A 23196-nucleotide genomic window follows, 5' to 3' on the forward strand; every position below is an offset into this window, starting at 1 on the left:
GCTTTTAATAGGAAGAGACCCCAGCCCCTGGATTCTAAGCCGCTAGTGATGGCCTCCATCTCAACTCCAGACAATTCAGACTTTTAATGAGGTGGAGCTGGGTTGCTTGACGCTTGCTGAAAAGAGAATGACAGGATCAGAGGCAGTGATATTTAAAGACGGAGCCCGATCGCCTGGCTGGCTGACGGTTAGTTAGTAGAGCTCTCGCTCCAAGCTGTGAAAGAAAGGTTATTTGAGGACAATTCCCATCAATAAACTAAAGTGCAAACATGAAAGCGTGAGAGAAGAGATCTTCCTTTTGAACTTATATGCTTAGAGCTACATTATGCTTTAGGCTACCAAGCCTGGTTCACTGAGATTTGCTGTGCACTGAGTTGGAAATCCTTAATGTACAGATCATATCCGGTGGTCTGGCAGATTGTAGCCCATGACTATGATATACTAAGTTAGGCTAAAGTTATGCTGGTCATTTGGTCGAGGAAGAACTGATTCACTTTTCACAATGATTGCTCAAAGGCTCACTTTGGGTTGACTTCTCACAGAAATATATGCTGTATGACTAACATAAAACTCTGTCTGCCTGTGAGCCTTGTAGATCTGCAATTCTTCAAAGATTTTGAAATATCTCGATACTTTGCATCACTAGTCTGATATTTGGAACACTTTAAAATGCTTTGCACCAACTCCACTTGCATCAGAAAAAAGGGGAATTGTAGAAAAAACAGGGATTTTAGAACAAAGTTTGCAAAATTACGCCTCTCTCTCACACATGCATGCATGCACCCACACAGTTTATGTGGGAGCACCATAACTCTGGCCTGCTGGCTGCTGCCTGTTGGATGAGATGGATGTTTTTTTACCCAGAGCAATTGTTACTGAATGGATTGAATGAGAATGGGAGAAAGTCCAAAAGAACGATGACCCAAGAGAGGGGAAATGTGAACATATAACCATTGGCAGTTCAGTTGCAGGTATACATCGGCACAGCCTGCATAGTTTAATCACTTTCAACGTGGCATGCTATTTTGGGCATGTTGACTGTCATTACAGTAGGTGAAAGTTTTCAAGCATCTTAAAAAATATTCAAACTATTTCAAAATTGCAACCCAATAAACTAGAAAAGATGCAATTGGAAATTGCAAATGTGGTTGCTGACGTGACTATATTCTGCAGTAAGCTAACTGTCATGTGAAGCTTGACCAATTGATTCCCTACTGATTCCCACTCCCAGTGATTCCCTATTGATTCCCACTCCCAGTGATTCCCTATTGATTCCCTATCCCTGTCAGACAGATGTCTGTCTGTCTGTCAATTTCCAATGGCAGCGGAAAAGTTACCCTAGTAAATAAACTTTCCCAGGACTATAATGTGTTGCTAAATAATATGAAGTATTTCACCAGCTGACCATAAGGAATATCAACAGGCACACTTGCATTCTTTTTAAATTGTATTTTGTATAATTATTTATGCCTTTATTGAGAGGGATAGATAGAAGGCTGACAGGAAATTGGGGAGAGAGATGGGGAGTGACATGCAAAGGCCGCCGGGATCGGCGGCCAGACACTGGCCAAGCTGTAGCCTATACACCAGGGGTAGGCAACCTTAGGCACGGGTGCCAACATTGGCACAGGGCAGGGAGTGTGATCACCGGCACACTGGCAGAAGTGTGAGAGAGGATTTTTATAAAAAAAAAAAAAAATCTTTTTTTAAACATGGTCAATTAGAGTCTATTGGTCGTTATAACAATGTCCTACTTATCAAAATATGTCAAAATATTTTTAAACGTGGTCAATTAAATTAAGTTGGCTATATAGCAAATTACATCTTGCACACAATTCTACATTGATTAAAACTCTGAACTCTGACTGGAGAGGGAGTCAGGGAGATATGTGGATTATTGCTCTGGATCTAATGATCGTTATAACGATGTCCTGCCACTCAAAATATGTCAAAATATGTGTAATTGAAATGTATATGTTGACATGATACTCTAGAAAATAAAAACATGGCACTTTCAAAAAGGTTGCTGACCCCTAGTATGCACTGTTGGCATAAAATAGGTTATAAATGTGTGCTGATGACCAATGTGTGCTGATGAGCATTGTCCATTCAAATTCCTGAACCACCTGGGAAGGTGGACGAGAAATGCTCATACAGAAGTACATTTTATGAACCATAAGATTATGCAAATACCTCTGGCCTTGAGCAATATGGGCCCAACGAGGGCTAATTCAAGGTGGTCAGGTTTTGCAGTCCTTTCTGGTTGTCAATGCCCCCTGGACCTTATAGGCTTTCTCAGTTCATCGGTTTGTCCGAAACTTTCTTTCAAAGTTTCAAAATGGTTTTACTATAGGCCTACTACTGTTGTTGCTGACGAGACAAATACTTGTTGCGTACGTTATGAGAAAAAAATGTGGGTGGTGGGATTTATCCCTGCTGAAATGAAGAATGAAAATAGGTTATTGTATTCTGTACACATAAAAATAAACAATGACTAAATATACAGTAGCCTATACTACTGTTAATGAGGCTCTCTCAGGCTCAGGAGCCCTGACTTTAGACCAGTCCTTATTTAGACGGTATCTGGATTGTTTAATGCTGCAGCAGAAGCCTATAGTGTAGGCGTATGTTGGTCAATGGTCAGTGGTTGGTCAGTGGTCAGAACTCTGGTGACTCAAGATAGGTACAGCTGTGTACTGTAGTAGGCCTTGTTCTGTGTATGAATGTTGGCAGCCATAGCATGGCATCAGATCGATCTGTCAAATTTCACGAGTAAAATATACTGTATACTCTAGAAAAATCACTCTTTGAAGCCTCTGCTTTACTATCAAAGCACAGTGGAAATAACTACTGGTTAGTAGCCTAGCAGCCTGTATGTTGCTATTACCACTCTACTGGATCAATAATGATCAATTAGAGATATTCCTGACTGGGCAGAAATTCCTCCTTCCAGGATTACAAATCAATCTCCATGATCAAACAATAAGGGAGACATTTACCCACTCCCATGGAGACTGCCTCCATCATTGATCTCTATTGATTTGACTAATGGGGGTTCTGTAATGCTGGTGATAGAGCTTCATAAACGCAACTATTTTTTGCACTGCTCCTTTAAATAGTTACGCAGCAATCATGTCCAGGAACTGAGTCGATCCCATAGCCCGTGGGGACGAATGCCTCGTGATTGGTTAGATAGTTGGTTGTTTATAGTCAACGATTGGTCACTCGACAGCCAAAGGCACATGACAAAGGTTTATCCTGTGCTGTAGAGAATATCGTATTTGTATCCTGGGTGGAAGATCGTGTTACATATTTGCACACTGTTGTCTCCTCAGTATGTTCAATATTGTATTCATTAACGCATTTAATATCTTTTGCTAATTTTAATATGCTGCTGGGTTGCCTAGCAACGATTTAGCTAGCCAATCATAGCGCGACCCTTCGGATCCTGTACATCCGGGACATGGGATCTGATCTGAAGCTGACAAATTGCAGTGGAGTTTTGTTGTGCGCATGTTGTTGTTGTTTCCTGTCAGCTTAAATACATGGTAAGTAACAAAAGACAAGAGTTTACTGAGTATGTATGTATGCTGTACACAACGGATGTTCTGTAGCGTCGTTGTGAGCAATAATGCTGAAGCTACGTGTCAAGAAGAGTGACGCATGAAGAAAGAAACAGTCCATGAAACTTTTGTCATGCAAAGAAAGTATATTCATAGTTTTGTATTATTGATACATTTGCTGCTCCATAATATTCGTACAACAGTTCTAGTGATTGTGTCGCATATTATTTAACACCCACATTGATAGTGACTAGACTGGTTGAACCAGTCAATCTAGTGCAGATTTGTTGTCACTTATTGTCGCATTTCGAAAAAGGCAACCAAACCGCTGGCCACGACAGATAACTAAGGTATTGAAAATAGCCGATCTACAAGCTCACAGCATTGTGAGCTTGCAGATCGGCTTTTTTCAAATGGCTCTCTCCACGATAGCTCTGCTATCGACCGATAACAATGCAGCGTAACATCTGGGGCGGATGCTCCATCTATGTATCCATATTAGTAGTCCATCCATGTACGGAAACTCCTGATGCGGTCACCGCTGAATAACAATACACCTACAGCCAGTCAGACATGCATTTCCTCTTATTGTAAGAGCAGCTTGCTGCTGGGTGACAGACAGAGTACCCCTGGACTGGAAAACAATATACAGCCTTAATGTACAGGATGCACTGCTTAAACTAAAGCCTTGTTTATAAAGAAGAATAGGCTACATTTTCAGGACGTTGAGTATTTTGATTAAAATGGCATACACACATAAGTAGCCCATAGGCTTTTGATTGATTTAATACTTTAATAGAGGTTTGCTTAGGAAAAGCACAGCACAGTACAGTTCAGATACAAGGTCTACCAATAGGATTTAAACCCAAGAAAGTGCAATGGCTTGTTTACGTTGTGGTCCTTTAGTACTCAATTCATAGTGTACAGTAACATAATTTCAAATGGCTATATATAGTGAGTGTGGTGGGTCAAGTTGCAATCTGTGTCTCTCCCCCCCCCCCCCCCCCCCCCCCCCCCCCAACCCAGAGCGGAGATGAATGAGGACGTGTTCGAGGTCCCGGAGAGGACGGAGTACCGTTACCTGGTACAGGACGAGTCAGAGGAGGAGGTGCAGTATGTCCACCACAGGCAGAGACACTACATCAGCCCCTTCCTGGTCCTGTCCAGACGCTGCATCTTCCTCATCTGCCTGGGCGTGGCGTCCCTGCTCACCCTGGCCGGGTACCTGGCGTACGTGGCCCAAACGCTGCCCCCGGGTCTGGCCCAGGTGGCCACCGACTGCGGAGAGTACAGAGGACGCCATGTGAGTTTACAGTATACTTACGCTCTTCACACGATTATCTCCCCACACAGGTATCTAATGATTTTGGGGGGCACCATATGCTGGACAAGATGTAAGCTTTAATACATGGTAAGTAACAAAAGACAAGAGTTTAGTTACATGTATATTACTGAGTATGTATGTATGCAGACATAGCTATACACAACGGATGTTCTGTAGCGTCGTTTGTGAGCAATAATTCTGAAGCTACGTGTCAAGAAGACTGACGCATGAAGAAAGAAACAGTCCATGAAACTTTTGTCATGCAAAGAAACTATTTATAGTTTTTTGCACCATATGCTGGACAAGAGTTTTAACCCATTTGGCCCGGGAACGCATTATTTTATGCTTTAACTATTAAAAATAGCAGATCTACAAGCTCGCAGCGCGGCACTGAGTGCTATTTTTTTCATAGCTAAAGTATAAAATAAATACAGGTCTTGGTTAACCAGAAATACAGGAAGTTCAGGGCTGCAGAAAGTTCTGGTAGGTTGGACAACATTAACCTTGTACTTCCCGTACTTCCTGTTTAGACATTTTTAGGCAACAGTTCTTTTCAGGCTTTAGCTCTTCCCTCATGTGAGATAGATCTGGGAATGGGGTTGGAGGCACCTGCTACAGCACTGGTTCCCAAACAGTGGGTCGGGAGTCAGGACCCATTTGTGGGTCGCGGAAACATTTTTATGGGTTCCTTAAGCTTTTGTTTCCTACATTTTATTTGTATTATTATTATTATTTCTAAACATTTTCAAAAACATTCCCCAAATGTTTTTCATGAATTAAATAACAAATTCTCAGTAATTTCATGAAGAAATAAAAGAAGAATCAACCAAATTCCATAAAATGTTTAAGAAGCAGTGAAAATAGCGGATCTACAAGTTCACAACGCGGCACAAAGCGATGCGTTGTGAGCTTGTAGATCTGCTGTTTTTCCCGGGCAAATGTCTAATTTCTCTTTTGGGTCACAGGCTAAAAAGTTTGAGAACCATGTGCTATATTATATGCAAAGTTTACATTCCATGAAAATGTTACTATCCCCTTGGAGTTGCTGAAAGTGTACAAGTGACAGCATAATAGTAACTTGAATTTGTGAATACAAAAAGCATTTCAACAACAAAATATTAACCACAAAAGTTGATCTTTGAAGCATTTCGAGATCTGACTCTTGACTTCTGTTTCGATGATGCTGTCCTCCTTTCCCAGATAAACGGCGCCTACTCTTTCAAGGGCATCCGCTACGCGGCGCCTCCCACCGGCGAGCGACGGTGGGCGCCGCCAGCGGAGCCCACGTGCAGGACCACCGGCGTGGCGGATGCCACCCGCTTCCGCAGCATGTGCCCGCAGGTGCGCCCGATGTCGGAGACGGGCAAGGTGATGGGTCAGGAGGACTGTCTCTTTGTCAACGTGTGGACGCCCACCCTGGACGCCGGTGCCAAGCTGCCCGTCATGGTCTGGATCCATGGAGGCTACTTGCACATGCTGAGCGGGGGCGAGGAGGGATACTCGCCCACGGAGGAGCTGGCAGCCCAGACGGGAGTGGTTTATGTCAGCCTCAACTACAGGCTCAATGCCTTCGGCTTCATGGCGCTGGAGCTGCTGAGTAAAGGCTCTCCCACCCTCACCTCAGGTCAGTCCTCTTCACTGTTCATGTTATAACAGTGGTATTATATAGGTGTATGTACATAGTAGACTTTCATCAACAAAACACTGGTTTCAGTTTCATACACTAGAAATGTACAATCACTGTAGCACAAATCCACAATGAGGAGGCATGCTGCCCCAAGAGTCACTCCTCCAGCCGTGTACACAATTCAGTCAGAACAGGGAGAACTTAAGGTAAGGTAAGTGATTTAATTCAAATAATAACAAAATGGGTCTATTATAATTATATATTATATTATATTATATTATATTATATTATATTATATTATATTATATTATATTATATATTATAGAGTGTTTGGTCCATATTTGGACTTCAGCCTTATCCCCTGTGAGGAGAAAAAAACAGTTTCAAAAACTGTTGGGTGACAAGTTTTCCTCCAATCAGGATAGAGTGGGGCGGAAGGAAGGAAGGCACCTACATGAAAACTGAAACTTAAGTGAAATCACTTACCCCACCTTTAAGTAAATATTGTAATCAACTGTGGGTAGAGTTTGGCTAGATTAGAATGAAAATTTGCCTATACTGGTAGTTGGACATCCAGTGTCCATAATTGAATATCACTGTTACTTCTTGAGGAGTGCTAGTGAGGCACAGTAAAGCCTAATTTAATTACAACATGTTGTTGGCTTGTAGATCAGTTCTTTTTGGCAAGCAATCACTCCAGTCAAGCAATATAGTATACATTAGAGCTTGCTGTGAAGGATTGTTTGTAAAATGGGTTGCTTTTCTGTGGGTTTCGCTCCGTTAACTGCAGCATATCTTGTTGCATTTAAGAGGTTTTATTGGTGGCACATTATCACGTTATCATGAGCTGTTTATCCCAGCTTCTGAGCTTTAGTTTGAAATATTCATGGTGTTTAGATTTCACTCCAACTCCTGGGAATGTTTGAGAGGGTGTATTCTTTTTCCATTAAGATATGAATAGTTAATGTCTATTATAGTGGTTTGGATAACTGGAGGTCATTTGTCTTGCTCGGCTGAAGATTTGGGAAATGGAGTTTCTTTCCTAACCTCTGCATTACATTGACACACACACACACACACACACACACTAAATAGGGAATTCAATTCAATTCAAAATTAGATTTATTGGCTTGAGAAAACATACGTTTACATTGCCAAAGCAAGCGTCATGATATAATAAAAACTGTTGAGAAAGGGGAACATAAATACAGTTGGAGGAGTTACAGCATTGTGTAAACAGAGCTATGTCACATTTATATACATGTTATATATACAGGGTATAAAGCACACACACTTTATTATTTTATATTTCTGAATGTGTGGCCCTCTGTTTTCAAATGAGTTACCGTAAATTAGGTTTGAGCATTTCTGGAAGGCTACAGGTTTTAGCTGGTTTTGTTTCTGATGGAGGAAACAGGCCACAGGAAGAACGAGGCCAGGGGTGAGGGGTAGGGGTGGGCGATATGGTGATAAATATCGCTGAGATGATACAATGTCTACACAATATGCCTTTTCAGAGATATCGTATATATATTGTGATACATAAAAAATCCTGTTGAATTGTTAATACAGAGATTCATTGTAGAATTCATTTAATCCTGCATTTTGGTCTAAATCAGTGGTTCTCAAATTTTAAAATGTCAAGGTCTCCCCTTAACTCTGACAGTATACAAATGATCATTTGTATACTGTATATACTGTATATATTTGTATATACTGTATATGTGTATACTGTCAGAGTTACATACTTGTAAGGGTCAATTTAGACCTCCCAAAAGGAACCCAGAGAGTCCCTGGACCCCACTCTTTAAGGACCACTGGTTTAAATGGTCTGTTACTCCTTTTTCTTTTAGTTTTTGTTACATTGTATTGGTTGTAGTGATAATTAACTTGAAAATAACCATAAAACAAACATGAAAAAGAATTGTGATAAGATCATGTATCGTGATACAGCTTGGAAAAATATCATGATATTGTATTTTTCCATATCGCCCACCCCTAGTGAGGGGTTGTCATTTGGTAATTTGAAGCTAGATAGCATTTATTTTAGGTTTTAGAATTCTTTTACTAATTAGGTGCGTGGTCTACCTATGTTATTGTTTTTCTAGATTGATATTCCTATGCATTTGTTATATTGTTATATTGTTGTTAATGTACTGACATATTATCTTGTGCTTATTATAGTGATGTGTATGTAAGTCGCTTTGGATTAAAAGCGTCTGCTAAATGCCTAAACTGTAAACTGTAATTTGCCGTGTCATGTCTCTGTCTCTCCCCAGGGAACTACGGCTTCATGGACCAGATCGCCGCCTTGCAGTGGGTCCAGAGGAACATCCACGTGTTTGGAGGCGACCCTGCAAAGGTCACCATCTTTGGGCAAAGTTCAGGTACGCAATTAGATAGAGATGAAGAAAACGGCACAGAGAGTGAGGAGATGACATGGGTGGATTTGAACCCATGATCTCACGTTTGGGGATAAATTCTGTTTAAGAGATAGTAGTGGGCAGTTGACTTCACCTATGGAGTTTTCCTTCATTAAAGTTCAATATGTAACGTTTCTACTGTTACTAGCACAAATAAACTAGGAATTATCTGCATGCAGGAAAGGTTTCCATTTCCACTCACATTTTGATGTTTTACATTGAAATTTAGCATCCAACTTCATTCCACCTTGCTGCCAAAAAATGTTTATCCGTCTTTTAAAAGTACACGCACTGCTTATCCCAGTGTTTCTTTTCTTGTTGCATTTCTGGCCAGGGGCATTTACCACAGGATTCTGTCAGGAGACAGGTTTACCACAGGATTCTGACACTATATTTTCAGGAGACAGGTTTATAAACACATTCCATCACTGGGGTGAATATTTAAAACAGACTACCTCGGGCATTTGGTACACTTGAGTTGAGCTATATATTTCAAGCCCTCCTTTTTAGGTTATTTTATGCTACACAAATTATGTTACATTATGGTATTATCCTAGATAAAGTACTATGTTCTATCCGTCTGTCTTTCAATGTTATATGAGATACTTAAAGTGTGGTTCCTGTGGAAATAAGCCTCGGCTTTCTAGGATCTCCTTTTAGTTGACCTTGTACCAGTGATTTGTACTGTCATGAAACTGTACTTTTTTCTATTGCAAACTTCTAATAAATTCTTCAATCAATCAATCAATGGTTGTTTTTAGTTGAACAAGTGAACATACACACCCTCTAGTGGATATACTGTAAATGACATGCATGTCCAGTTCCTGTGTCATTCAGAAATTACAAACAAAAGACATAAAACGAGAAATGGAATTTAGTTAACTTTTATTATTTTACGTTTACGATCTACAAGCTCACAGCGTGGCACCGAGTGCCATGCTGCGAGCTTGTAGATCTGCCATTTTTGAAAATGTGTGCAAATCTTTGAATATATGTATTTTTAAAGCGAACATTTGTAACTCAAAACTTTGCTTCTGGGGGTCCCTGGGACCAAATATTTTGTGATGGGGGTCCATGGCCAAATACATATCATTTTAGGGGTCCTTGACTTGAGAAAGTGAGAACCACTGACATAGAAACATAGTTTTTTTTCAAAAAACCTTAGAAGGGTTTAGAAGACACTTATAGAATCGGGTCAAAAATATTCAAAGACTTGCACAAATGTTCAACGAATTTTCAAGAATAGCAGATCTACAAGCTCACAGTGCGGCACACTGAGCTTTTATATCTGCTATTTTTTAATAGTTAAAGCATAAAATAATGGTTAAAGTGGTTAAAATCCAACCTGACACAGATTTACGTTCAGGCCTAAATGGGTTTTAATATGTAACCCGTGTCCGTGTAGGCGGGACGTCAGTGTGGGCCCTGATGATGTCACCCCTGGCCAAGGGTCTGTTCCGCGCCGCGGTGGACATGAGCGGCTCGTACGTGTACGACGCCTCGCTGAAGAAGGCGGAGACAGACAACCTGGTGTTCTTGGAGAAGACGGGCTGCAAAGACCTGGCCTGCCTCAGAGGGCTGTCCGTCAAACAGATTCTACAGGCAGGACACACACACACACACACACACACAGCAAAATCATGTCATGTGTTCATCCAGGGCCGGATCTCCCCATAGGCAAGGGGGGGCATTGCCCCCCTAAATGCCCTGTCTGCCCCACCAAACAAGATGGCATGAAAAAATAAAAATATATATATTTCGTTGTTTTTTTTTTTATATTATGCTACAGCTGTCGCACCACCAAAACCAACACCATTTCATTATATATACATTTTAAAAACTCCGATCGCCAATGCCATCTCTCTCCCTCTCTGCACCTCAAAAGAAGTAAAACAAATAATAATGTTCCAGCCAGGCCAGCAGCTCCGCCCCCGATATGCGTTGAATGCGTAGGACGTAGGAGGGAACAGCAGTCAGTCTCGTCTCGACAGACAAGTACACGCACCACTTCTGGTTGCCAACTAACTTCAGTTTTGTCCAGCGCATTAAGGAACTAATCGAGAGAAGGAACAGTTTGTTTTTTAGTTGTGCTTGCAGCTTGTTTCACTTTAACTTCTGTTCTCTTTCTCTGGCTCTTTCGGTCAATATGCGTCGATTTCTGGTTTCTAAACCTCGCGACGCGAGTAGCACTGCTGCTACGGCTCCAGTCAGTCCACAGGCAGGCTCCGAGCCGTCGTCGACTCGGGGTACAGCTGCTCCGACCTCGACCCGACCCAAACCCTAACCCCCAATTGAGTTCCACAAGCACGGCAACAAGCTGAAAGCGTCGCCGTTCGCAACGCAGCAGTGGCCGCTGCTAACAGCACTGGCTTAAGCACAACAGCACCATCACAGCCCGCTAATCTTGTGTTTCCAAAACGTCATTTTGGCAAGACAGCATGCGCATTCAGCCCGGGCTGGTACCGTGGAGGAAGACCATGGCTGGAATATTCAGTGAAGCTAGATGCGTGCTTTTGTTTTCCTTGTCGCAAATTTGGAGGAAATATAATGTCATTGTCTGTCTGTCTGTCTGTCTGTCTGTCTGTCTGTCTGTCTGTCTGTCTGTCTGTCTGTCTGTCTGTCTAGTGTCATATCAGTGTATCAATCTATCCATCCAGTATCATATCTATCATCCATCTAGTGTCATCTCAGTGTCTCAATCTATCCAGTATCATATCTATCATCCATCTAGTCTCATATCAGTGTATCAATCTATATCTATCAGTTTATAGTATCATTTGCATTCATCTTTGTCAATCACATCAGTTTATATAGCTATCACACCAGTAACATGTCTGTCTTTTGTCATCACATTATTTATCATTTCTTTAACCTTTTGTTGTTTTTTTTGTGTTTTTTTTGAGCGGTGGTCACAACGCTCCTATACGTGGCTGTGTGTGTGTGTCTGTCTGTCTCCGTCCGTGTCTGTATGTAGCCTAAACTTCGGCGCGTAACTAGTGCCGCACCATTTACGCCACTCGCGCAATATATACATCAAAATGTGCGGCTCGGCCGGGAATGGTGTGCTATTACCTTTCGTTCCGATCCGCCTTACCATGCCGACGTAATCGGCAAAAAACGACGCTTAATTGTCCCCATTGACTTATAATGGGACAATGCAAGAAATCACTTTCAAGTATTTTTCTCTCGTAAACCATTGGAGCTACAGTTTCAAACCTCGGAGAGGAGATTCATAATGATTTTAAGAATGAATCGAAAAATAATTACATCACTCGGCCTCATGGTGGCGCTATAACGGCCCACTTTACGTTTTGCCCCGTAACTCTTGAACCGTAGATCGGAAAATTAAAATTCTTTTTTCCCTGGATTCCTTGGGTCAAGACGCATCTCCCCATATAGGCCACGCCCATTTGCGCCAGGATAGATTTTCCGCCATCTTGAATTTTCTCCAAAACACACCTTTTGCTCCTTTTCCTACATATTTTCTTCAAATGTCACAAAAATCGGTACACATGATCTATGAGGTGGGTAAACCACCGCTCAGTTCACACGGGTGTGATTGTTTTCTTTTTTTTTTTTTTTACTTTTTTGTGTATTTTATTTCTTTCTGTGACTTGTACTGTACACAGCATGGTGTGGTGTGTCATTGGTATAAGTGTGCCAAAATGCATAGGTTTTTATGCATTTCTGGCGTTATGACCCCCTAAAAAGGTTGCCCCCCTGGCATTTCCTCTCGCCCCACCTACTACTAGAGCTTACATCCGGCCCTGTGTTCATCTATCTTCTAGGGCTGTAATCTAGCCCTGTTTTAGGGATTCGAACTTCGGGGGGATTTTCGGAACGAACCATCGAACCTTCGATGGTTCGTTCAATTGAATAAAAACCGAACGTTCGGACGTTCGAACCATCGAACGTACTGTACCTTTAAACAGTGTAGGAAACTAGGAAATGTTTTAAATGCGCTGTTTTATCCATTGAAAACGCGTGGATGCGTGGCCGCATTAACACCTAGGCTAACACTTGGAAAATCCAACCCAATCGGAGAAAATGTCGCACAGTTTGTTGACGAACAGGCTCAATGTATAGCGGAGTTGCACGGATGATGATGATTAGACTTGGTGACTGCATCGGAGCTCGTCGCGTTCGGGCTAAACTGGTCTCGATGTAACAACCCCATACATCGCATTGATTATAGATCCTTTAGGGGGTTGCAATGAAATCCATCTTTGCTCATGCTTAGGAGAAAGGGATGTTTAATCTTTGGGTGCGTGGATGGCTGGGTGTTCGCTGTTCAAAGCACACACGTCTCTCTCTGCCCAGGACAGCTGCTCTCTCACTCACTGTCAACAAGCGTGTGTCAGCGAGGCTGATTCGCCACCCGGTTCGCGGCCCCAAATAGGAGCGCAATTGGAGCGGAGGACGGTCCTTGATCGCTCCAAGCTGTTCTGGTGCATTTTATAACTACTATAACGGTCACCATTAACTGTTAGTGTTTACCGGTAGGCCTAACTTATTTCGTATCTGGCTATCTCTACTACTGTGATATTCTGAATAGGCCAATCACATTCTGATAATTATTTTTCGTGTAAAAAAAGAAAAAAAAAAGAAAAAAACCTGAACCCATTAATTTCGAACTTCGATTGCCAACGTAACGAACGAACGTTCGAACCTCCGAAGGTTCGCTTGCAGCCCTATGACTATTCGGAACCTCCTCGGGATGTGTCAGTCCATATTTTTCAATAAATAAGTGTTTTACTCAAGCTTAGCTTGTGTCGGAAGCATTTCATTGTTTCCCCAAATGAGCGCTACTGCGCAACAGCGGGAAACGAGGTAACGGGAACCAGAAAATGCATTGAGATTCCGAGACAAGCTTGAGTAAAACACTTCTCTATTGAAAAATCATACCCAAGTTTGAAGTGAGCGTTGGTGCGTGTGTGTGTGTGTGTGTGTGTGTGTGTGTGTGTGTGTGTGTGTGTGTGTGTGTGTGTGTGTGTGTGTGTGTGTGTGTGTGTGTGTGTGTGTGTGTGTGTGTGTGTGTGTGTGTGAGAGAGCCATACTTGCTCACCCAGGCCGCCACTGGTATTGCAGTTTGCTCAGGCTACATACAGACTCAGGCTACATAAAGACACGGCCAGCCGGCCGCATACACACACGGCCACGTGTGTATACTATGGACTGACACATCCAGAGGAGGTTCTGAATAGATAGAGAACACTTATTGGGGCAAGGCGGTGAGGGAATCAAACGGGCTCACCAGCCGTCCATTGCGGCTCGTCGTTATAACCCTGTAAGAGTAAAAACATCTTCAAAATGAAAGTAATAGTTTTGGGAACTCAGATTACCATACAGGTATATGGGCACAAAAGGCATACAGACAGATGGGTTCTTCGGGTATCTGACCCTCCCTCACTATGACTGGACCAAACCTCTAGTTAATAACAAATGGACCGACCTGTGCGAGCCCATTTTGTTACATTTGTACACTAATCAGAGTTACACATAGAAGAATAACAATGATTTTACTGGGCACAAACCACCGGTGTCACTATCGAGAGAGTTATCCGTTAACAAGCAGTCTTCATTACACCCAATTCAATTTCAATTCAAAGGAGCTTTATTTGCATGAGAAAACATACGTTTACAAGTGTCAAAAAATAAAATAAAAAAAGTTGAAAATGGGGAACATGTATACAGTTGGAGGGGCATTGTGTTAAACAGAGCTATGTCACATAGTGTAATTTTGTATATACAGTGTATAAAGCTTTTGGAACAAGTGGCAGCATTGTTTTTTCTCAATAGAATTTAAATAGTATAAGAAAAAAATTTAAACTCAGATTTAAAATGCATTTAAAGGTAGCATACTGTATATGTGCAGTTGGTCTAGATGTCAATCCCATGATTTTTCCTTAGGCCATCCCATGGAAGGAGTATCCGTCGTGGGCAGCGGATGATCTGGTGGATCTCCCCACTAAAGGGGAGTTCTTCGGGCCCGTAGCGGTGGTGGACGGACACGTACTCAGCGCCCCGCCTTTTGAGACATGGGAGAAAGGGGGAAACTTCAGCGACGTGCCATTCGTCATAGGCACCACGTGGCAGGAGATGGACTTCAGGTGACTGCTTGCTCTGGCCAGGTCAAAATGTTGTCCAAAAATGTTTTCACCCCATCTTGTGTATCCCAAACGTTAACAGTTGATCTGCGTTTCCTTCGTAGCCCCCCGTATGAGAACATCTCCACGTGGACATGGGAGGACTACACATGGTTTGTGACAGGTGAGATACTCTATAACAGGGGTCTTCAATGTTTTCAGGCCAAGGACCCCTTAGCTGAGAGAGAGATGAAGCAGGGACCCCCACTACACATTGTATAGAATTGTGTTGCAGATTAAAAAATGTTCATAGATTTCTTAGACAGCTTAGACTTGTTTGACAGCACATCGTCATCATGTTGGAGTAATGTTTATTTTCAGACATTTAACCACTTGAACCGTCAAATACTCAGTCTGCTCTTCTTTTCCCTCTACAAACCTCTTTGCCAAAAATAGCCTGCGAGGCGTTATCACAGTAACTCTGAGGACCCCCTAGGGGTCCCGGACCCCCTGTTGAAGACCCTTGCTCTATAATACTCTGACTGACCTCTTGATTGATTGATTGATTGATTGATTGAATTGATTGAAGAATTTATTAAAGTTTGCAATAGAAAAAAGTACAGTTTCATGACAGTACAAATCACTGGTACAAGGTCAACTAAAAGGAGATCCTGGAAAGCCGAGGCTTATTTCCACAGGAACCACACTTTAAGTATCTCATATAACATTGAAAGACAGACGGATAGAACATAGTACTTTATCTAGGATAATATCAGTTTCAAAAGCATAATATCAAATACAAAGGCAGAAAAAAAAGAAAAGGGGGGGGGGCATGGGGGCTTAGTCTATTTACAAGTCACGGGTAGCAGCTGTCTGAAGGTGACTTTTCATACCAATTTTGAAGGAGGCTAGGGATTTGCTCCCTTTAAGGCTTGTGGGAGGGCGTTCCACATGTTGATGGTATAACGTCTCTAAGATTGAAACGTTTTGTAATGATGCTGACACCAGAACCGCTGCACAGGTGAACCGCACCATGTGAATGTTACCATGTGCAGATTATACAGCGCGGTTCACAACCAATAATTATACCTGGGCCCTCTATGAATTATTATGAGGGCCCATAACAATTCTCCCAGGCCCCATGTGGAAGACTTGCTAATTTTGAATAACACACACATAGTTCAGAGAGGGTGATATCTGATTATCCCAAGGGCTGATATGATAGTAGCTGACCGATCAGTGCAAGCTAAATGCCACCACGTGCTGAACTGACAGTTCCAAGAGTGACCTTACTGCGGAAGGAACTTAACATGTCAAACATTGCTGCCATGTTTGCAGCGTTGATTAAATGCTGTTTCCGCCAATGCCTTGTGATGAATTAACTCATTAAGACTACCTGGAATTATTTTATACTTTAGCTATCAAAAAGTAGCAGATATACAAGCTCACAGCGTGGCACCGAGTGCCGCGCTGCAAGCTTGTAGATCTGGTATTTTTGCGAAATTGTGTAATGTTTTGAATATATGTTTTTCAGAGCAAACCTTTGTAACTCAAATATCTACTTCTGGTGGTCCCTGGAACAACATATTTTGAGATGGGGGTCTGCGGCCAAATACATACAATTTTGGGTGTCCTTGACATGAAAAGGTTTGAGAATTACTGATTTAGAAGAAGGATTTAGAAGACATTTATAGGATCAGGTCAAAAATAATAAAGACTTCCAAAACCTTTTAACGATTTTTCAAAAATAGCAGATCTACAAGCTCGCAGTGCAGCACTCGGTGCTGCACTGTGAGCTTGTATATCTGCTATTTTTCAATAGCTAAAGCATAAAATAATGGTTAAAGTGGTTCAAATCTAAAGTGACACAGATTTGCGTTCCTGGTTTAAATGGGTTAATTATCACATAATATTCCATCACATCTATATTACTGTATATAGATAGGCCTCTTTGTACGTATTTATATTTCCCCTTCTACTACTACTATGTTTGCTGTGTCCAACTCAGACAAACTAAGGCCATTTGGTGAGAACCTCACTGAGGAGGCTTTACAGCGGTACCCCAGCTCTGCAAAATGTCCCACCACGGACCGCTGTCCCGAGAGGTTGTACACCACCATGGTGACGGACATGAGGTGGACCTGTCCCAACAACGACCTGGCCCGCAGGGCTGCAGGTACGCGTGCATACACAACACTGATTTAAGACCGTAGTTCTCAAAAGGTGTACCATGCATGATACAAGTGCAGGTGTGCCTTGGGATTTTGTGACAACCACACATTATTATTGTAATAAACAGTATATATATTTCTTTATAAATGGTAGATGGTGCATTTATATAGCACCTTTATCAAAGGCGCTTTACAGAGATTGTGCATTACATTCACCCATTCACACGCACATTCAGTGGAGGAAACCATGCAAGGCACCAACCTGCTCACCGGAAGCAACTAGGGGTTCAGATTCTTGCTCAAGGACCCTTCGGCACTAACTCTGGGGGAGCCCGGGATCGAACTTGGAACCTTTCAGGAACCCTGTGTTCTAAGGACAGTTTCTCTACCCCTGAGCCACGCGTTTCTCAATGTATATAATATATATATATATATAGAGAAAAAGGCCCATCTACAAGCTCACAAGGTGTTGTGATACTATACAGGCGTGCCATGAGATTCTGACTTGCCTTCGGCATATTCTTTTTTTATTAATTCATTATTATTGAATGCATACATACATTTTTACTGAAGGCTGCCAGACCTACACAGTGTAACATTCGGCATTCCAGGATTGCTAGCAGTTCTGCTGCAGGTGTTGCTTTGATGTTTATTACCATTATACTCCTGAGTGCACTATTTGGAAGAAAGGAGGTGTCATTTGCAGTAATTGCTGAATAGCTTTGCTGACTTGGCTCTGTCGTTTTATTTTGTCCACAGATCTGTACATTTTATGTGTTGGCAGAAATACTGTACCTTCAAAATTAAAATTCTATGGGCTGTGAAATTATCTTTAGGAGAGAGTTTGGCTTTAACACTACAGAGTCTTTGAGTGAAAAGATAAAAGATTATCAGTGACAACTGAAATGAAATACCCAGTCAGATATACAGTAGTAAATCATCGGTGTTGGGAAAGTTCACTTTCAAAATGAACTAGTTCAAGTTCAAGTTCAAAACTTCTAAATTGAACTAGTTCATTTCACAGTTCAAAATTCTACATTGGTCCCTGGAACTAGATATTTTGAGATGGGGGTCCGTGGCCAAATAAATATCAGTTTGCTTGACATGAAAACGTTTGAGAACCACTGACATAGTAGTCTCTCAAGAACAGACTAACTGAGCTCCAGTTGAAGTGAAAAGGACCTTTTCTTTGACGATGGCTGGCCAGATTGCTGACATAGAAACATAGGTTTTTCAAAAAAAAACCTTAGAAGGATTCAAAAGACACTTATAGAATCGGGTCAAAATCTTTCAAAAATTGCAGATCTACAAGCTCGCAGCGCGGCACTCGGTGCCGCGCTGTGAGCTTGTATATCTGCTGTTTTTCAATAGTTAAAGCATAAAATAATAATACTCTATAATGTGTACCCGATCTAAACGTTTTTGTCTCTGCTTTAATGAATCCATCTCTGTTCCCAGCGGCCTTGCACAGTCCTGTGTATCGCTACGTGGTGACTCACACTCCGTCTGGCCCGGTCAACACATCCACCGCTGGCCTGAGTGGCCTCCTGAGCTTCCCCAGCCGCTTCTCCTTCCACCTGCTGGACGCTATGACCTTCTTCGGCGGGCTGAAGTCCCTGCTGAAGAAGACCCTCTCTGTGGAGGACCAGGCCTTCCAGCAGCTGCTCACGGAGCAACTTGTCAACTTCGCCAAAGAGGGTAAGCAAGGCACAAACAGTCTGATTACTCTGTGGGGCCTTTTCCACCAAAAGAACCTTGGTTCAAGAACCAGTGCCGTTCAACTTTCTTAGAACCTTGGTTCGTTCTTGCGAACCGGCTGTGAACCGGCTTGCGTTTCCACCAGATTGAATTGAACCAGATTGTACCAGAGGAACCAAGGATTTTGTGGTTCCTGTTCCGAAAGACCTTTTTCGGTACGGAACCAACTCGGTTCTCGGTGGAAAAGCTCAACCCTGGTTCATCCCATAGGCGGGAGAAAGAACCCGAGTACCCGACCCGGTTCTTTGCCAGTTGAAAAGCAGTAAGCACCCTGTGTTTGTACGCCTGAACCGGTCTCAGGAATGGAGAGAACTATTATAACTATATTTTGCACCATTGTCTTTGTTAAAGTTGTGTTGTGGACTCTGCCAACCACTTGAGTAAGAATGTTTTAAACTATTTTGCCATTTTTCACTACTTTGAAAATCATTGTCTCCACCAGCCGAAGGCAGGGGGAGAGTATGTTTTTTTTTATATATTTCAAATAGCTGATCTAGCCCGCAATGTGTTGACGTAGATCGTCTATTTCTTTTTTTTTTTATATATGTTTTTCAAAATAGTAAAAAAACGCAAAGACGTTTAGGGATAAGGGGTAAGGCATTGATGAAAATATAGCTCTATATCTTTATAGTTAGTATGTAAGGGATAATGAATGGCTCCGCGGTGAATGACGCTAGATAACAGACCGACGGCTTGATAACTCCCGAGGCGGTTATCAAACCGAAGGGATGTTATCTAGCGTCATTCACCAAGGAGCCATTCATTATCCCGCTTATTACCCGGCTACTAAATAAAATTAATAATTCGACTCAAAAGTAAAAACAAAACAAAGTATTTCCTTGTTTACAGACGGCTGGAAGTGTTCCACAAGTGTCGCGCTGGGCGTCCCCCCAGCGCGACACGGTCGCCTTGGAAAACAAAGAAGTGCTGATTAGATAGAATCCATTTTCTGATACTACGTCGTCGATTTCTCGCTTAAAATATTTTAAAAAACATTCTTGAGAGCAACGTTTAGTTGTAAATGTCGCTGTGTGTTTGTCTACATGGTAGACATGTTGCATACAGCACTAAATTCACGCAGTGCAGCCTGAATGCAGCAGCTGCTCTGAGCCGTTGATTAGGCAGCGGTCTGTTATAGAGCGGAGCGGTCTGTTATCGTGGGATATCAGACCTCTGATTTCAGCGCTCGACCACTCAGAATCAAGAATCCAAACAGGCCGGGTAATAATGTAGTTATAGTGCCTGTTGTGAATGTCCTTTAGCCTTGTTTCAGTACTTTTGCTACTTTATTTGCTTTTTTCTTTTCTTTTTTCTACTTTAATCAACACCTTTACTCTTTCTTCCAGGTAAGATGGAGGACCAGTGGCCAGAGTACCCTGCAGGCATTGCCCTGCTGTCCCACGACTTGTCCGTAGTCCACAACGACTCTGCTTTCCACTGCCAGTTCTGGCAGGACGGGGGTTTCTACCCTTATGCCGTAATCAACTGACCCCAAATGACTCCAGACACTGTCTTCTGGACCATCCGTGACCATGTGGTCACCCAGTCCTCTCCCCCGGGGCCGGGTGACAGCTGACCATTATTATTAACCACTAGTCTTAAAGGAGAATTCCTTACGAGTGCTTTTCTTACCGTAAGTAATTGGTAAGCCTTGCCGAGCCATGAGGCCCATAGGGCAGGAGCATATCTCCTGTTTCTGTAGCGTGAGGCAGCTTGATGTACAAGTACACCCCCTGGACATGACGCTAGTATGTCACAGGGACTTACCCCCAATCCAACCCTTGAAAGAGGTGGTGCCATAGTTTTGTACTTTTTCTGTTTTGTATGTGTCTATGGAGTTACCTGTACTCTAATGGTGCGTTCAAACCTGGATAGTTCGGGCGGCGCGATCACATACAAAGTGAATGCAAAGACGAGACGACGCGCGACCGGGCGCCGTGCGAACGGGGCGACGTATATCTCTTCAGATTTGAACGCACCATAATAAACCACCGGGTGGGGTTATAATGTGCAAATATGTCTTCCCTGTGTATTTTTGGTTTCTTCTTTTTGGAGTCAAAAGGCCCAATTGAAATACACTGATATAATGCCATCATAATATCATCCCCTCCCTTTTTACTATACACCCAACACTGTGGGTGTGGCTAACTTCAGCTGGGTCACCACCCACCTAGTCTCGCGTGGCCAGACTGTTGACTCCGCAATTTGCAAATGCTCCCGCCATACAGTCTGTGATAACATAAGAAGAACGATGAGTATCTGGTTAAAGAGGAAGTGAAGCCTCCTCCCCACTTCCGTTTCATTTTTAACATTGCGCACATTTATCCTAATATAAATAAAAATCATCTAAGCATACATAGCTTGCTGCTTAGCTGAAATTACATTTTTAAATATATTTTCATGAACGGAAATGTCTTCCATTACTCCCTGCTATATAGCATTCGGAGATCGTGGAATAGTTGTCTGGCTACGCGAGACTACCATCCACCTGACAACCAGGCATACTTAATGAACTGGTAATTTTAACACTTTCTGTACACTTTTTTGGGGTGAAAATCTTCCTCCTAGTGAAATCATAATACCTGATCATCATGTTTTTTTTTTTTGGGGGGGGGGGGGGGATATCATGGCACCCCATCTTTAATAGATATGACTGCTTTGTTGCTTTGAGGTAGCACCCCATAGAACCAAATGAGCCCATGTTAGTGGCTATTTGTGCCAGGACCAGTATTTATTGAAGTAGATTGAAAAGGGCAGCATAAATTATGAAGAACAAAATGAAGTGTGAAAGTGAATGTAAAGTGTCAGCAGCAGTGTTGCTTATGCAGAGTGGATGTGGTTGAATGTGTGTGTTAGTGGAATTAAGTAGGTTGATTTGTGTAAGTTGGTAAGTAAGGTTTTATATATTCTTGGGACCCCAGGATTTAAAGCACATGGAAAGTTTGTATGTTTACTCTTGTCTGACTTTATAAAGCGCTTAAGCCCAAAGGTTACATGTGTAAAGGCCCATTCCCATTGGGCCAGATAAACAGATAAAACAATATCTTTCTCCATTCAAGTGGATGGTAAGATACAGATAAAACAAATATCTGTGACAGATATTTGTTGTATCTGTATCTTTCTGATATTTTTTACCTGTTTATCTGGCCCAATGGGAATGGGCCTTAACCCTGATTTCTCTGGTGATATTTTGTACTTCATGGTGGCGCAGCGAAAATAGCTGATCTACAAGTTCAGAGTGTGTTACGTTGTGACAAATTGTTTATGGGCATATAATGCCTATAATGACGTTCCCAAAATTGGGACATCAGGGTTAAGGTGGTTAACAATGAATGACATTGCTTATAACTGAATGCCAGCACAGACATATTTTATTTTAGCCACTATTTTTCCATTGGACTGTCAATGTTTCTTCACAATTTTTGTGTATTTTTTATACAAGATGTATTTTTCACTGTATGGGATAGCAGACAGCCACAGATTATCGTAGCAAAGGGATTTCTTTTTTTATCAAGACAGCGTTTAGTACATGGAGTTCCTAACTCCAAAATAGGGGAAAACGTAATGAAAATGAAGAACGTAATGTGAAAAAGTAATGATTGTTTTTATTTTTGTCATGTTTTGTTATCTTAAATGCGTAAAAGTGCATTTTAAAGGGAAGGAATTGCCTCAGCATGTGTTTTCCATGATTTACCACTGATTGCACCAAGTCATTTATCAAACATGCACTCCTGACACTGATATTATAAGTGCACTCTCTGTGATGTGATTGTGAAGGGATTTCTTTTTATGCATTTGTTTTATTTTCTGACTGATTTGATCAGTATTCATTTTGTTGATTAAGACTAAAGGCCCCTCCATACTTCGACCGAAACCGCCGTTTTCGGTCAAAAGGTCCTTTTCTACCATAAAATGATATCCCTCGGGACTTCTGAAAAGCATTGGACCGAACGAGAGTTCGGAAATTTCGGTCGAAGTATGGAGAGGCCTTAAGATTTTGATATTTAGGCGTCTAAGTAGAATAGACTAAACTATTTCATAAGACTAAAACAAACAGCGGTTTCGGTCGAAGTATGGAACGGCCTTAAGACTAACACTAAATGTTTGTTGTTCAAAAGACTAAGACCATGTCTGAATTTGCTGTCAAAGTTAACACCGGCCTTGATCAACATTTTCTTTTACTCAGGTGGTATCTTTAATCATGCAATGATCAAATGGATTTTGTTATAATTTGCTTTGAATAT

At 41.9% G+C, this 23196-nt stretch overlaps 1 protein-coding gene across 1 annotated transcript; it reads left to right on the forward strand.

Moving 5' to 3' along the window:
• Positions 1 to 3470: 3470 nt before the first annotated feature.
• Positions 3471 to 21968, forward strand: LOC308288103 (para-nitrobenzyl esterase). Its single transcript, XM_080729449.1, has 10 exons — positions 3471 to 3548; positions 4590 to 4866; positions 6088 to 6511; positions 8794 to 8901; positions 10343 to 10539; positions 14848 to 15047; positions 15149 to 15207; positions 17032 to 17199; positions 18653 to 18892; positions 20299 to 21968. The coding sequence occupies exons 2-10, from the start codon at positions 4597 to 4599 to the stop codon at positions 20439 to 20441; spliced, it is 1809 nt and encodes a 602-aa protein (XP_080585575.1). The 5' UTR covers positions 3471 to 3548; positions 4590 to 4596; the 3' UTR covers positions 20442 to 21968.
• Positions 21969 to 23196: the final 1228 nt, after the last annotated feature.

This window comes from Nannobrachium achirus (genome assembly GCF_963921795.1).
Source record: "Nannobrachium achirus genome assembly, chromosome: 7".
NCBI classification, from domain to species: domain Eukaryota; kingdom Metazoa; phylum Chordata; class Actinopteri; order Myctophiformes; family Myctophidae; genus Nannobrachium; species Nannobrachium achirus.

Excerpts from the sequence above, each read along its gene's own strand:
- LOC308288103 (XM_080729449.1), top strand. The coding sequence starts at position 4,597 with ATGAATGAGGACGTGTTCGAGGTCCCGGAGAGGACGGAGTACCGTTAC. Across the intron at positions 6,512-8,793 it reads CTCTCCCACCCTCACCTCAG|GGAACTACGGCTTCATGGAC; the intron begins GTCAGTCCTCTT and ends GTCTCTCCCCAG. Across the intron at positions 15,208-17,031 it reads CTACACATGGTTTGTGACAG|ACAAACTAAGGCCATTTGGT; the intron begins GTGAGATACTCT and ends TGTCCAACTCAG.